This window comes from Phoca vitulina, unplaced genomic scaffold (assembly GCF_004348235.1).
Source record: "Phoca vitulina isolate PV1807 unplaced genomic scaffold, GSC_HSeal_1.0 scaffold65, whole genome shotgun sequence".
Taxonomy (NCBI): Eukaryota; Metazoa; Chordata; class Mammalia; order Carnivora; family Phocidae; genus Phoca; species Phoca vitulina.
Window position 1 is genome coordinate 3,803,445 of NW_022589768.1, and position 15,131 is coordinate 3,818,575.

The 15,131-nt window shown below is 38.6% G+C and overlaps 1 protein-coding gene across 1 annotated transcript in view; it reads left to right on the forward strand.

Annotated features, from left to right (window-relative positions):
• HDGFL3 (HDGF like 3) overlaps positions 1 to 15,131 on the forward strand; it is a 79,818-nt gene that overhangs the window by 39,741 nt on the left and 24,946 nt on the right. The window contains exon 2 of the mRNA XM_032392140.1: positions 12,404 to 12,480. Within this exon, the coding sequence (XP_032248031.1) occupies positions 12,404 to 12,480 (77 nt within the window). The remainder of the gene's footprint in view (positions 1 to 12,403; positions 12,481 to 15,131) is intronic.

Sequence of the window (15,131 nt, forward strand, 5' to 3'; positions counted from 1 at the left end):
GGACTCATAGGTGGAAGTATAGTTGGTGCAATCTCTGTAATTGACATTTTGGTGGTTTTAAAAAATTCTTTTTGAACTGTTTGTAGCTAAAGTATGTACACAGTTTTACAAATCAGCCTTTGCTTATAATGAAGTACAACATTCTCCTTTCTCATCTTATTAACTCATTGACAAGACAGTGTCTGTTGACTATCTTAAGAGACAAGGATATAACCAACTTGCTCTACTACCTTCATATTCTCTCTTCCTACCTATTTTTACCAAAGTATTATGAAAATTTTGAAAATACAGAAAAGTTAAAATATAAAGTGAACACCGTATACCCACCACCTGGATTCTACAATTAACATTTTGCTAGGTTTGTTTTATCACACTCTGTCCTTCTAACAATCTCTATCCATCCATCAATCCACTTTATTTTTTGTGTATTTTAAATTAATTTGCATAGAATTTCATCCTATACACTTCAGCATGCATATAATTAACTGGAATTTAACATTTATTTACATTTTTGAGGAAAGTTGATACACAGTGAATACATAAATCTTAAGTGTTTCATATGATGAGTTGTGACATATTTATACGTCTGTGTAACCCAAACCCCTGTCAGTATATGTGGTATTACCATCACCTCAGAAAATTTTCTCATGCTTCTTCCCAGTCACTCACCACCCCTGAGTCCCCCAAAAGTTACATGTTTAGATTTGTTTCACCATAAAGTAGCTTTTCCTTCTCTAGAACTTCATATAAATGGAATCATGCAGTATTCCACTATTACTCTTTTATGTAAGACTTCTGTCATTTAGCATGTTTTTAAGATTCATCCATGTTATTGTATGATTATCACTACATCTTTTTATTGTTGAATATTATTCCCTTGTATGAGTATACCACAGTTTGTTTAGCCACTCATGCTGATGAATGTCTGGGCTGTTTTCAGACTTGGACTATTTTGAATAAAGCTGCTGTTGTACATCCTTGTACAAATCTTTGTGTGGACATATGCTTTCATTTCTTCTGGGTCAATGCATAGAGTATTGTGACAGTTTGGTATGTTAAAAGATGATCACGATAGATACCACTTCATACTGAATAGAATGGCTGAAATTGGAAAGGCTGGCCATACCAAATGTTGGTTCGGATGTAGAGCAAATGGAGCTCTCATGTTGTTTGAAAGAACAATATGACACAATAACCACTTTGGAAAATAGTCTGGCAGTTACTTACAAAGTTAAACGTTTACCTATGCTTTACCCTGTAATCATGCTCCTGGGTATTTATCCAAGAGAAGTGAAAGCATATATTAAAAAAAAAAAGTGCAAGAATGTTTATAGCAGTTTCATTCACAGTAGCCAAGCCTGGAAACAATACAAATGTCCATCAGTATATCCATAGGTGAATGGATACAGTGGAAGACTACTTGGCAGTATAAAAGAATAAACTACTTATATAATATGAAATCATCTCAAAAACACATTGAATGGGTGCCTGGGTGGCGCAGTTGGTTAAGCAGCCAACTCTTGTTCTGGCTCAGGTCATGAACTCAGAGTCATGGGATTAAGCCCCGTGTTGGGCTCCAAGCTCAGTGTGGAGTCCACTTGAGTCTCTCTCCCTCTCCCTCTGTGTCTCCCACTTGTACTCTCTCATCACTCTCTCTCAAAAATAAATAGATAATTTTTTTTTAAGATTTTATTTATTTATTTTGACAGAGACACAGCAAGAGAGGGAACACAAGCAGAGGGAATGGGAGAGGGAGAAGCAGGCTCTCCGCTGAGCAGGGAGCCTGATGGTGGGACTCGATCCCAGGACCTGGGATCATGACCTGAGCTGAAGGTAGACGCTTAACGACTGAGCCACCCAGGTGCCCCTAAATAGGTAAATCTTTAAAAAAAAAACAAAAAACAAAAACAAATACCACACATTGAGCAAAAGAGGCCAATAACCAAAGACTTCTTCCTTTTTTTTATTTATTCTTCTTCTTTTTTTTTTTTTAATTTTAAGTTTGGGAACAGGCAAAACTGTTCTGTGGTGACAGAAATCAGGAAAAGTGGTTGCCTTTGGTGGGCATGAAATAACTGGTAGGGAGTATGAGGACACTTTCTGAGATGACTTAAATGTTACATACTTGATTAGGTTGCGTTATATGGGTTTTTGATGTATCAAATTCTTACTCATTTAAGATTGGTATATTTCACTATGTATAAATTTTTACCTCAATAAGAGTGAAAATAAACCCTAAAAACAAGTGTATTTTATACCTCTTCAAAATTGAACCCATGTGGACAGTTGCTTAGAAAACTGTGGGGACTGAGGGAGAGTTGAGGGAATATGCCAAATTTTTAGACATTTCAGTTTAAAATGTGACTTCTGAAATTTTAAAAAAAAGAGGACCTGGAGAAATAAAAAAAAATAAAAAAAAAAAGAGGGTATGCCTGGGTGGCTCAGTTGGTTAAGAGTCTGACTTCGGCTCGGGTCATGATCCCAGGGTCCTGGGATCAAGCCCCGTGTCAGGCTCCCTGCTCAGTGGGGAGTCTGCTTCTCCCTCTCCCCCCTGCTCATTCTCTCTCTCTCTCTCTCAAATAAATAAATAAAATCTTAAAAAAAAGAGGACCTGGAAGTTTAAATGAAGATCTTCTATGAAGATCATAAACCAAATCCGTTACTTTTTACAACCTGAGTTTTTCCAGTTGTCCAAGACTGGCTCTCCCTAAGGTATACCATGAGGATGAGGGGTGAGATAATACCCAGCATATGCTCGTCCAGAGTCAGTAGTACTAATGAGGGGCTGCAATAAGTCATCTGGCCTGTCCCCTACAGAGAGCCTACCACAAGGTTAAAATCACTGCATTCTAAGTATATCTCGACCTCTCAAAATTATTTATAATTCTTTTAAAGATAAAATCGTCAAGGTTTCTGAAAGTTTTGTGGAGTAAAAAACAAAATGTCTTTATGAAATTGCTCTATCAACTAATAGGTGGTGGTTTTTATGTGCTTAAAGATATTAGGGACTAGTTTTCTAGAGATTTTTTGAATTGTTATTTTGGAAACTATTTCCATATAGTCATGCTTGTGATTCTTTGACAGAATATTATTTTCAAATATTAAATTGATGAATAACCTGTTTATTAAGCCAAATATAGTCACATTTTAAGAATTTTTTCCCCTTTTTCTTGTGTACATTTCATTTTTCCATAATGTGCTTTCCTCTTCTTACCCTGCAGTAAATCTGTTGACTCATTTGTGGAACTCTTTATCTAAAGCCATTTTTATAACAACATCACAAGCTTTTTTTCCCTCTGTGATTTAACTTCACTTTATACACTTTGATAGCTAAAATAGTCTATTTTTCTCTATATTCTTTTCAATATTCTTTTTAGCTAGCCCCCCAAATCTTTATTGGCATACTCAAAAGAGACAAGTTTGCTTGTCATTCTTATTTATTTATTTATTTTTTAAAGAATTCGTTTATTTATTTGACAGAGAGAGACACAGCGAGGGAGGGAACACAAGCAGGGGGAGCGGGAGAGGGAGAAGCAGGCTTCCCGCTGAGCAGGGAGCCCGATGCGGGGCTCGATCCCAGGACCCTGGGATCATGACCTGAGCCGAAGGCAGACGCCCAGCGACTGAGCCACCCAGGTGCCCCGTCATTCTTATTTTTTTTAAGCATAGAGACTCCTTTATACTACAACCCCAGAATAGTTTTTCTTAGTAATCTGTTATTGAAAGTGTTCCATGATATCTTTTCTCTTCTTCATCATAGTTGGGATCACTAATTCTCTCCACGTGCAAGTGTAGGCTTCTTCAGGTCCTAAGTCAATAAGGAAATCTTGATCCTCAAGGAATATTTATTATGCACCTACCATGTATCAGGTTTAGGCAGTCAGGCTACTATGGTGAAGAACACGTTTCCCCTGCACAGATTATATTCTTTTTTTTTTTTTTAAGATTTTATTTATTTGTCAGAGAGAGACAGCGAGAGAGGGAACACAGGCAGGGGGAGTGGGAGAGGGAGAAGCAGGTTTCCCGCTGAGCAAGGAGCCTGATGCAGGACCTGATCCCAGGACCCTGAGATCATGACCTGAGCCTCAGGCAGACGCTTAACCAACACCCAGGCGTCCCGGAGATTATATTCTAATGTGAAGAGGCAAACAAAATACTCAATGTCAGGAAAATGTTCAGAATAAAAATAAAAGAAGAATGAGGAAATAGAGAATGGCAGGGGAAGAGGTGCTATTTTTTTTTAAAGATTTCATTTATTTGCCAGAGAGAGAGAGTGAGCACAAGCAGGGAGAGCGGCAGAGGGAGAAGCAGGCTCCCTGCTGAGCAAGGAGCCCGATGCGGGACTCGATCCTAGGACCCTCGAAGGTAGACGCTTAACCACCCAGGTGTCCCAAGGGGTGCTATTTTTTTTTAAGGATTTTTTTTTTTTTTTAAGATTTTTATTTATTTATTTGAAAGAGAGAGAAATAGCGAGAGAGGAAACACAAGCATGGGGAGTGAGAGGGAGAAGCAGGCCTCCTGCAGAGTAGGGAGCCAGATGCGGGGCTCGATCCCAGGACCCTGGGATCATGACCTGAGCTGAAGGCAGACGCTTAATGACTGAGCCACCCAGGTGCCCCAAGAGGTGCTATTTTTAAATGGGTTGTAAGGAAGTCTCTCTGATGAGGTACTATTTGAGCAGAGATTTGAACAAATAAGGGAATGGGCCAAGGGCATTTCTGAGAGGAAAGGCATTGCTAAAGGAGGAAGCTTGGGTATCTTTGCCTACCCTTCTGGCTCTTAGGACTCCTCGCCGTCCACTGCACCCTCACCCCCAACTACTGTGTGGACTACAGTGAATGAAACCATTAAGCTACCACATGTATAAATTTGAGCTGCAGTGTGGAACCCCTTACCCCCCAGGACCCTGATTAGATTCCCCTGATGTTGGTGCCTGTATTTTCATACCCTTCTATTCACCCTATTGCTGAGAGAGGGATTCCCACCATATGGTTATGGGAATGCCTCAACACACATCACTGGACAGATGAGATAGACCACAGCTTTACATAAGCTCACATCCCAGAGGAAGAGGAAACCATGTGCCATACAGGGCCATGGAGGGGTTGCATGTGGGGGTTGCACTGAGGAACAGAATGAACAGCCAGGGGCAGTGGAGGTAGGCTTTGTAGTGTCAAGAGAGTGGGCATCCCACAGAAGGATGTGGTTGGCTTGTCTGAATCATTTGAAGGGCTGGCAATATTGAGCTTCAGGTCTTACACCACAATCTGAGCCAAATAAATTTTTTCCCAGGGAGAACTCTGATCTCAGCAGCATCATAAGAGTTCTCAGAGATGGATCCCTTGATTAAGATAGGAACTTAGATATCTGAAAATAATGAATAAGGACTTAATATGTTTTAAATTAACAGAAGATAGTAACCCAGTTTTAAGAACCATAACTCTTTAGCAAGGAACTTTTGTTTGTTTAAAAACAAATTTAAGGATATGACAGCATGAAGTCTAGGAAGTTATTCTAGTGAAATAGGCATTTCTGCTATCTACATGGACTATTCTGAGAGTAAGGAATACCGTTTTCTACCACATCTTGTTAGGAATAGACAGGATACTCCAAGACCCAATTTGTTATTTTAACAGAGAAAACCAAATTCTGGTTTTGTGTTAATAAATATTTGACATTAATGGATTTATAAACTCACCCTAACTGAGCCAGCTATATCAAAAAGACAAAATAACAAGTGTTAGCAAGGATGTAGAAAAAAGGGAACACTCATACCCTGTTGTGGGAATGTAAATTGGTGCGGTCACTATGGAAAACAGTAGGGAGGTTCCTCAAAAAACTAAAAATAGAAATACTATACAATCCAGCAATTCCACTGCCGGGTATTTGTTCAAAGAAAATGAAAATATCAATTTGTAGAGATATATGCATCCCGGTTTATTGTAGCATCATTTATAATAGCCAAGATATGGAAGTAACCCAAGTGTATGTCAATAGATGATTGGATAAAGAAGATGTGGTGTAATGTATGCAGTGGAATATTACTCGCCCACAAAAAAGGATGAAACCTTGCCATTTGTGACAACATGGATCTAGAGGGTTTTATGATAAGTGAAATAGGTCAGATGGAGAAAGACAAATACCGTATGATTTCACTTGTATGTGGAATCTGAAAAACAAATGAAAAAACAAAACCCAGAGACTTATAAAATTGAAAAACAAAACAGAGACTCATAGAGGAAACTGTTGGTTATGAGAGTGGGGAGGGGTTGGAGATGGGGAGGGCAAGACAGGTGAAGAGGATTGAGAGGTACAAACTTAGTGACAAGTCATGAGATGTAAAGCACTGGGTGTAGTCACTAATGTGGTCACTTTGTATGGTGACAGATGATGACTCACTGGGGGGATCATTTCATAATATATAACTGTTGAATGGATATGATGTACATGTGAAACTAATAGGATATTGTATGTCATTTATAGTTCAATTAAAAACAAACTAAACCAGCTTTGGCAACATTTTAGTATTTCATTGCATATTTTTAGACTATTTGTACTTATACAGTTCAAAGCAAGTAAACTTTCCTTTCTACAAACCTACAGCTTTCAGGATTCATTGAATATTGGGTTTTATCCTTCTTAATCCTCTCCCACATGCTGGAATAACCCGGATCCTTGACTTCAAGTACAAAACTAATCTTTTCCCATTAATAAGCAAAAACACATCCCATTACCTTGCCTACCTGATTATACTTCCATGCCACTGCTGTTCTTAGTACAGTCTCAATCCCCCTATTTATAATTTAACCAAAGTAACCAACCTCTGTGTCACAGAGAGTCAGATACTTGAGGAATTATTGTCATATATGTTCTAGCAATCCGTCAAAACTCATGGACACACATAACACACATATCCTTTCTCTGCCTTCTTAGACTAGCAAAAATAGTCACTACATAATATATGAAAGTTAAAATTCTATATATTTTATTTATTTATTTATTTTTTTAAAGATTTTATTTATTTATTTGACAGAGAGAGACACAGCGAGAGAGGGAATACAAGTGAGGGAGAGGGAGAAGCAGTCTTCCCGCTGAGCAGGGAGCCTGACGCGGGGCTCGATCCCAGGACCCTGGGACCATGACCTGAGCCGAAGGCAGACGCCTAACGACTGAGCCCCCCGGGCGCCCCAAAATTCTATATATTTTAAAACTACACATCGTTACCAATGTTTCAGTATTCTATTTAGAAATTATTAAAGGATACAAAGATTATCCATTGATTAATTCAGTTTAATACTAGTCCAGTGTCCTAAGGTTAACTATTGGAAATTAATGTTTAATCTAACATAACACATGCTATACTGTTGATATAGAAAAGCTTGCCAGAAATATAATTTATGTTCTCCTTAATCTTTAACATTATATGGAAGTAATATTAGCTTATCAGTAGACCTGTTTAAGAAGTTCCAATGTAATTAGTGTCTTCATGAGAAAACCCAAATTTTACTTAAGAAAATAAAATATTTGCTTATATTACATTCAACAATGATTAAATCCAGAGTTGTTTTTACACCAATATTATCACATCTGATTTGTTCACTTTGATTACTTAAATTTGAATTTTTTATACAGATGCCTCTGACCTGTTTTTGTGAGAAGGATTTTTTCTTAGTAATATAATAAAGTACTCCTTTAATAAAAAATAGAAATGTTGACATTTTATACATTTTAAAGCATTAGGAAAGCAATCCTGCATTGGTGCATTTTTGCAATCTCCATGCAAAAATCCTGCAGATATGTTGAGACTCATACTAATCACAAGAAATGAAGGCAATCCACCCACAGGAACCACAGCAATAGGATGGAACATCTTATAATGTAATTCAAAATTAGCTGGAGGCTTCTTAAAACATTGATTCTTGGGCTTAACTCCCAAGGTGTCTACATCAGTTGGTCAGGGTTCTGGACTGAGAACTAGCATTTCTAATGAGTCCCCGGGTAACACTAATGGTGAAGGTCTAGGGATGAAACTCTGAGGTTTTCTAGGAAATAAGAGGTTGCCTCCCTCTCATAGGGCTATAGACTTGTAGACTCCAAGGGATAGAGGCTTGGTCTCTAACTGACATCCCCTGAGTGTCTCTATAATGTTCAAAGCAGACAAATAAATAGAGAACAATAAGGCTACCATATTTATTTATTTATTTTTAAGATTTTATTTATTTGCGAGAGAGAGAATGAGAGACAGAGAGCATGAGAGGGAGGAGGGTCAGAGGGAGAAGCAGACTCCCTGCTGAGCAGGGAGCCCGATGTGGGACTCGATCCCGGGACTCCAGGATCATGACCTGAGCCGAAGGCAGTCGCTTAACCAACTGAGCCACCCAGGCGCCCAAGGCTACCATATTTAAATTACTATACATTCATTTTTTTTTCCTGAGGATTCTTAGGTTTATATTAGATTTTTATATTCCTTTATATTATATGCAAATATATAAAGAAACCTTATATATATATAAATATGTATGTTTTTATATATTTTTTCCTTTGTATCAAATTTTTGTAAGTCATATTAGTATCTATAAACCAATAAACAGAGCTCTTTTATTTTAAGAAAATTATATCTAATTTGTTAAGACCCTTTCCTGAAGTAGAAAAATGTTTCAAAATCCCAAAAGGGGAGGGGTAAAGGAGGGGTTTGTACTGTCAAGTACAAACACATAGAGAGCTTATGGCTTCAGGTCTAAAACTTCAGGTACAGGTTAAAGGAAACACAGAATACACACATTCACTGATCTAGGTCTCCAAAGGGCTTTTCTTCTTTCTAATAGAAGCAAGACATTCTTCTACAAACTAAAACACTGATATACCAGATTTTTGCTATGCCAAAGACAAGAGGTCACCATCAACCTGTAATGGGGAATAACATTTGGCTGTGTGCAAACCAGAGTCAGAACCAAACATAGCCAAGAACCAGAAACAAAAGTAAAAATACAAAGTACAAAGTCAGGAAAACAAACAGTAGAGAAAAACAAACTCTGAAGACAAAGTTCTGTTGCCACTTGCTCTTCACTGTAGGAGCCAAAAAACAGTGGGAGGTACATTTTTTTTTTTAAGATTTTATTTATTTATTTGACAGAGACACAGCGAGAGAGGGAACACAAGCAGGGGGAGTGGGAGAGGGAGAAGCAGGCTTCCCGCTGAGCAGGGAGCCCGATGCAAGGCTCGATCCCAGGACCCCGGGATCATGACCTGAGCCAAAGGCAGATGCCTAAGGACTGAGCCACCCAGGCGCCCCTGGAAGGTACATTTTTTAATAGATTCAGGAAGATGTATCTATTCCAAAATTGCCAAAGTCTAATTTTCAAAAGAGTTAAAAACAAAGACTCAATAAAATGCAGTGAGTACATGTCTCAACACATTATTTAACCCCTTTCTTGGGGGGGGGAGGGGAACAGCATGGTGGTAAGGCCAGTTATACTATTTTTGATGGTATTTATTATAGGGACACAAACCTTATATGTTTCAGGGGCCGGGTAAGCAATATAAATAAGAACACAGGCATTTATAACATTATCTAGAGCGTGGTGGGCGTGTAACATACTTGAGGGCACATACTTTGTCTCAAGGTGGCAACTGTTGAAAATGTTGGTGAATTGTCACCTTGTGGGAATGCTTATTTATCCCTGTCTTTAATATTTTTTTCACAGAAGCGATTAATCTGGATTTTAATGTGAATCTTCCTGTTTTAAAGTGTTGATAACTAATTCAGTTTAAAAACCCCAAAAAACAAAAAACACTGTATCAGCCAAACAGAACTTATCTTCAGGTCAGAAATGGCCCAAGGGCCATCACTTTACGACTTATACAGTAGATATTACTTGTGTAACATTATAGCAGAAGAGTTTAACCAAAAGTTGTATTTTTGTTGGAAAGAAAGTTTTAAAAGATTTCTTTTTAAATTGTTTACTTTCACTTATTTTATAAGAGTGACAAAAACATGACAGTGGTGTTTTGTCAAATGGTATGCCCACCACATACTTAACATGCATTTCCATTTAAGTTCTATTTTTTGTCCATTAAAAATGTAGTTATTCACCTTCTGGAGATCTGTTTCACAACAATGTGAATATTGTTACTACTGAACTGTACATGTAAAAATGGTTAAGACGGAAATTTTTATGTCGTGATTTTTACCATATATTATCATACACACATTATTGAATGTTTCGTGAATTGATTCAAATTAAATTACTCATTTTAAACTGTCTTTGTAGGGTAATAGTGAATGTAATGGGAAAAAGCCTGGAGAAAAGGAGACACTTCAAAAGCCCACTATAGTGGCCTTGTTGAAAGATCATGAGAACTTGTTTAGGGAACTAAATTTACTCATGGGAATGGTGATCAATTTAAGAGACATTTCTGGAGCTGAACTGGAGAATTAGGTGAAAAACTGAATATATGGGGCTTGAGGAAATAATAAAAAGATGAAGGTTTCTTTCTTAGTAACAGACTATACCAATAATTAAGATAGAAAACAAAAACAGATTCAGGGGACATTAGTTCAGTTTTAGACAAGCCGTGGTATTTCAGGACTTGAAGGAAATCGAGAGGCCACGTGCAGCCATCTCATTTTACAGATGGGAAAGTCAAGGCCCCAAGAGATGAATGAGGTGATACCTTTGATGTCTCAGTTTAAATCAGAAGCAGGACTTTACACATTCTAGACTCGAAGTTCATCTTTCCTCCGCACACAGAGTGTCTGCTCTGACACGGGCTTCCTTTGGTTCCAAGGGAGCGTGTGATGGATGGTGTCCTCCCCAGGCTGCTGCTGTGTGTGAGTGAAGGGGGCCTGCACAGCTCCTCAGGAGACGGGCTACCATGCCCTGCCTCTTGCTCTCTGAATTGCAGGTGTGCCCCTTCTCCTCTTTGTAGCCTTTTCAACTTAAGCTGCTAGGAGGGCCTGTAAATGGAAGTGGTTTGTAGACATCGGCAATTTCATGCCTGCAGTTCAACATAATCCCGTCAGAATTATAGGAGTTCAAAGGAAAGGCTGGGGCTGCAGATGGAGATTTGTGAGTCAAGGACCATTTCCTGAAACACTGTAAGGAATTATGAATATATAACTATATAACTAAGGAATTTCAACTTTATTTTATTAGAGTTTCTCAACCCCAGCTATACATAAGAATCTGTAGGTCTTTGGGGGAGGACTGAAGTGTGTATGTGCGTGTGTATGTTTTTTTTTTTTAAGATTTTATTACTTTATTTGACAGCACAAATGGGAGGAGCTTCCAGCAGAGGTAGAGGGAGAAGCTGGCTCCCTGCGGGTCTCGATCCCAGGACCCTGGGATCATGACCTGAGCGGAAGGCAGACGCTTAACCAAACTGAGCCACCCAGGTGCCCCTGAAGTATATTTTTTTTAAAGTTCCAGAGGTTTCATATGCACAGATAAGAATGCTCTAAGCAATGAGAAGCTATAGAAGGATTTGAAGCAAGAAAGTGAGATAATCAAATGTTTGTTTTAAAAGGTAATTCTAGGGACACTTGGGTGGCTCAGTTGGTTAAGCGTCTGCCTTCAGCTCAGGTCCTGACTTCAGGGATCGAGTCCCACATTGGGCTCCTTGCTCAGTGGGGAGCCTGCTTCTCCCTCTCCTTCTGCCTGCCACTCCCCCTGCTTGTGCTCACTCTCTGTCCCTCTGACAAATAAATACATAAAATATTAAAATAAATAAATAAATGGTAATTTCTGGGGCTCCTGGGTGGCTCAGTCAGTTGGGCATCAGACTCTTGATCTCTGCTCAAGTCTTGATCTCAGGGTCATGAGTTCAGGCCCCATGTTGGGCTCCACGCTGGGGTGGAGCCTACTTAAAAAATAAAATAAAATAAAGGTAATTCTAGCTTAAATGGGTGGAGAGAGAAACTTGCAGTAGTCTAGGCAAGAGTTGATAATTTTTAATGACAATATAATATTGCATCAAGTTAATTTTCTATAATCTCTATCGTGCAACATGTGTTTCTGGGTGTGTGTGTGTGTGTGTGTGTGTGTAAAAATTCACTGTCATCTCCAAAAAGTGCATCTTTTTGGGGTTTTTTTGTTCTTGATACTCTTTTTAATTATTTCACTAGGACAGATTCCCAGCAGTAATTCTATTGAGTCAAAGGAAATGAGTAGTTTTGGCTCTTGATTATGTATTATCATAATGGTTATAATCAATTTACAGTGTTACTCTCCATGTGGTGGGCCAAATATGAACTTTGGAATCATTTGTAAAGTTCAAAAAAAAATTACTGGGATTTTGATTAGAATAATTTTATTTTGAAGTTATCAGAATAATGTTTATATCATGTTTATGCTATTTTACATGATTTAACTGAATATTGAATAACTAAATTTATCTTTAACAGATTGATGAACTCCCAGAGGGAGCTGTGAAGCCCCCAGCAAACAAGTATCCTATCTTCTTTTTTGGCACCCATGAAACGTAAGTCAACAAAACAACTTAAAGCTTCAGCAGCTCTAATTTGGATCTACTAGACTACAATGTTTATACCTGATCTATGACATTTTATATGTTATTAAAAGGATCACAATTATATAAAATTACCAAGCTTAATAATGTATTTTTCTTAATGTGAAGATTTTTCACTCATTTTGCTTTTGAATGTTATTTCTGTGTAAATGTTGGACATCACCCAGAATCTCCTTTAGGACACAAAAGGGTAGTCTCCTTACCACTCCCAGTAATTTCTTTTGTTGCTCTTATATATTTCCTTTCTAGAGAAACTTCATCCATTTATATTTCATACAACAAAGTTATGTTGTCTCAGGTTCTTTTCAATTTGTTGAACCCTGAAGCAAACATACCAACTTAATAAGGTTTTAAAATTGTATTGGTTAGAGTACAGGCTAAACTACTGAATAACGGAACCTGAAAATACAGTGTCTCAAATAATATAGAAAATTCTCTCTTTCTTTTGAAACAATCCAGAGATAGGCAGGTAGATCAAGGTGGGTAGACTACTCTGCTCTAGGGACCCAGGTTCCTTCTGTCACATTGTCCTGCCATTCCCAGGAGTGTTGCTCTTGTCTGCTTACTTAAAAACAAACAAACAAACAAAACGGGGCTCAGCAGCATCTGTGCATCTTCCAGGTAGAGGGAAAGGGGGAAAGAAAGAGAAAACATGAAGAGCGGGTAACTTCTTTGTACGGAAATAACAAGGAAGTTGCATATATCACTTACACTCGCACTCATTGCAGTGGCAAGAACTCAGTCATTTGGCCACATGTTGCTGTCAGGAATTGGGAAACATATCCTCTAGCTGGGCAACTCTTAATGGGGAAACAATTGGAAGGAGTAATCCATTAATTAAAGAAAGAAGATAGTAGATGCTAGGAGACGGTTGGCAGTCTTGACACAGTAAAAATGTGTATGGTCAATCAGAGCAAGGACATAAATGGAATAGGAATTGCATGTGTGGGGGTGCCTGGGTGGCTCAGTCATTAAGCGTCTGCCTTTGGCTCAAGTCATGATTCCAGGGTCCTGGGATCGAGCCCCACATCGGGCTCTTTGCTCTGCGGGAAGCCTGCTTCTCCCTATCCCACTTCCCCTGCTTGTGTTCCCTCTCTCGCTGTCTTTCTCTCTCTCTCTGTCAAATAAATAAATAAAATCTTAAAAAAAAAAAAAAAAAAGGAATTGCATGTGTGGGGGAAAGCTACAAACTGTCATGAAATTTTACAACTCTTCAAATATAGGATCCTCCCTTGTGTTCATTTGAAAGAGTAGAGCCAGGTGTGAACTTTTTCTTAGCTTGCAGTCTCTGCCAGTCTGACATCTTCTTCATTTTTATCTGGAAAGAGCTAGCCACAGGGCGCCTGGGTGGTTCAGTTGGTTGAGTGTCCACCTCTTGATTTCAGCTTAGGTCGTGATCTCAGGGTCATGAGATCGAGCCCTGCATTGGGCTCCGTGCTCACCGCAGAGCCTGCTAGAGAGTCTCTTTCCATCTCCCTCTGTCCCTCCCCCAACTCATGTTCTCTCTCTAAATAAAAATAAATAAAATCTTTAAAAAAAATAAAAAAAAAGAGAGCTAGCCAGGAGACAGAAGGCCCTTAAGACATATTTATTTCTTGGCTTCATGTGAGAAATAATTGTTTCTTTCAGAAAGTTGGTTTTATTTTCTTTTGTTGTTATCTGGTAGACACTGTGTACATACTATGCACCATGTGTTCCTCCATAGAGATCGCTAGAAAGCTTGGACATGTTTTATCTGTAACAAGTGCAAAGGGCTTTGTGATACATAAGTTTCTATTTGCCCCATTCCTGTCTCCAGTTTACATCTATACCATTATTGTGCTTTTTGTCTAGGACCTATTTCCAAATGATTGGATTGTATTCCTGGAACCTGGCAGGATTTAATAAACAAGATTATCACATTTCCAGTATATAGGACAAATCAACCATTTACTAACATTATGTGGTCACTTTTATTTACTGACTAAACATTTTCTAGGCATTCCTTAAAGCGCTACATAACTAAAGAGCTTCCACCTGGTGTATTGCTGGTGCATGTAACAGGATCATTCCAGCGAACAGTGTGAAGGGTTTCACAGCTGTTTTTACAGCATCCTTAATGGAAGCCAGTGGCATTATTCCAAGGCTCAATTCAGGAAACCCAGTTCTACCACGGAGCAGTATAATGTCGTCCATATGTGGGTTTTTTGCTGGTTTGATCATCCACAGGTAGATTTTGAAACATCTAGAGGAAAATGAATTTCACAAAACCTGCCATAAGTTTGTTTCAGCAGAGCGTTTCTTAGGTATTGGGTGTCCCTGAACCTGAGACTGTATGCCTGGGCAGGTACCTAGAGTTCAGCCTCTCTGTGGAGGCAGAGATCATGTAGGGGCTCCTTACTCCTGTGGACACAGTGCTTAGCACAGTGCCTGGCCAGTGGTAAGTGTTTAAAATAATAACTGTTGGATGAATTTAAATTAAATTAAATTAAAATGAAATAAATGAAAGGGAGAAAAAATATATGAAAGGTGAGGAACTTAGCAAGAAAGCTGTGTGCAGGTCAGCCAGAGGAGCACCCCCATGCAGACTAGAGTTTTCCTCAGAACATCGACTTGAATTTACT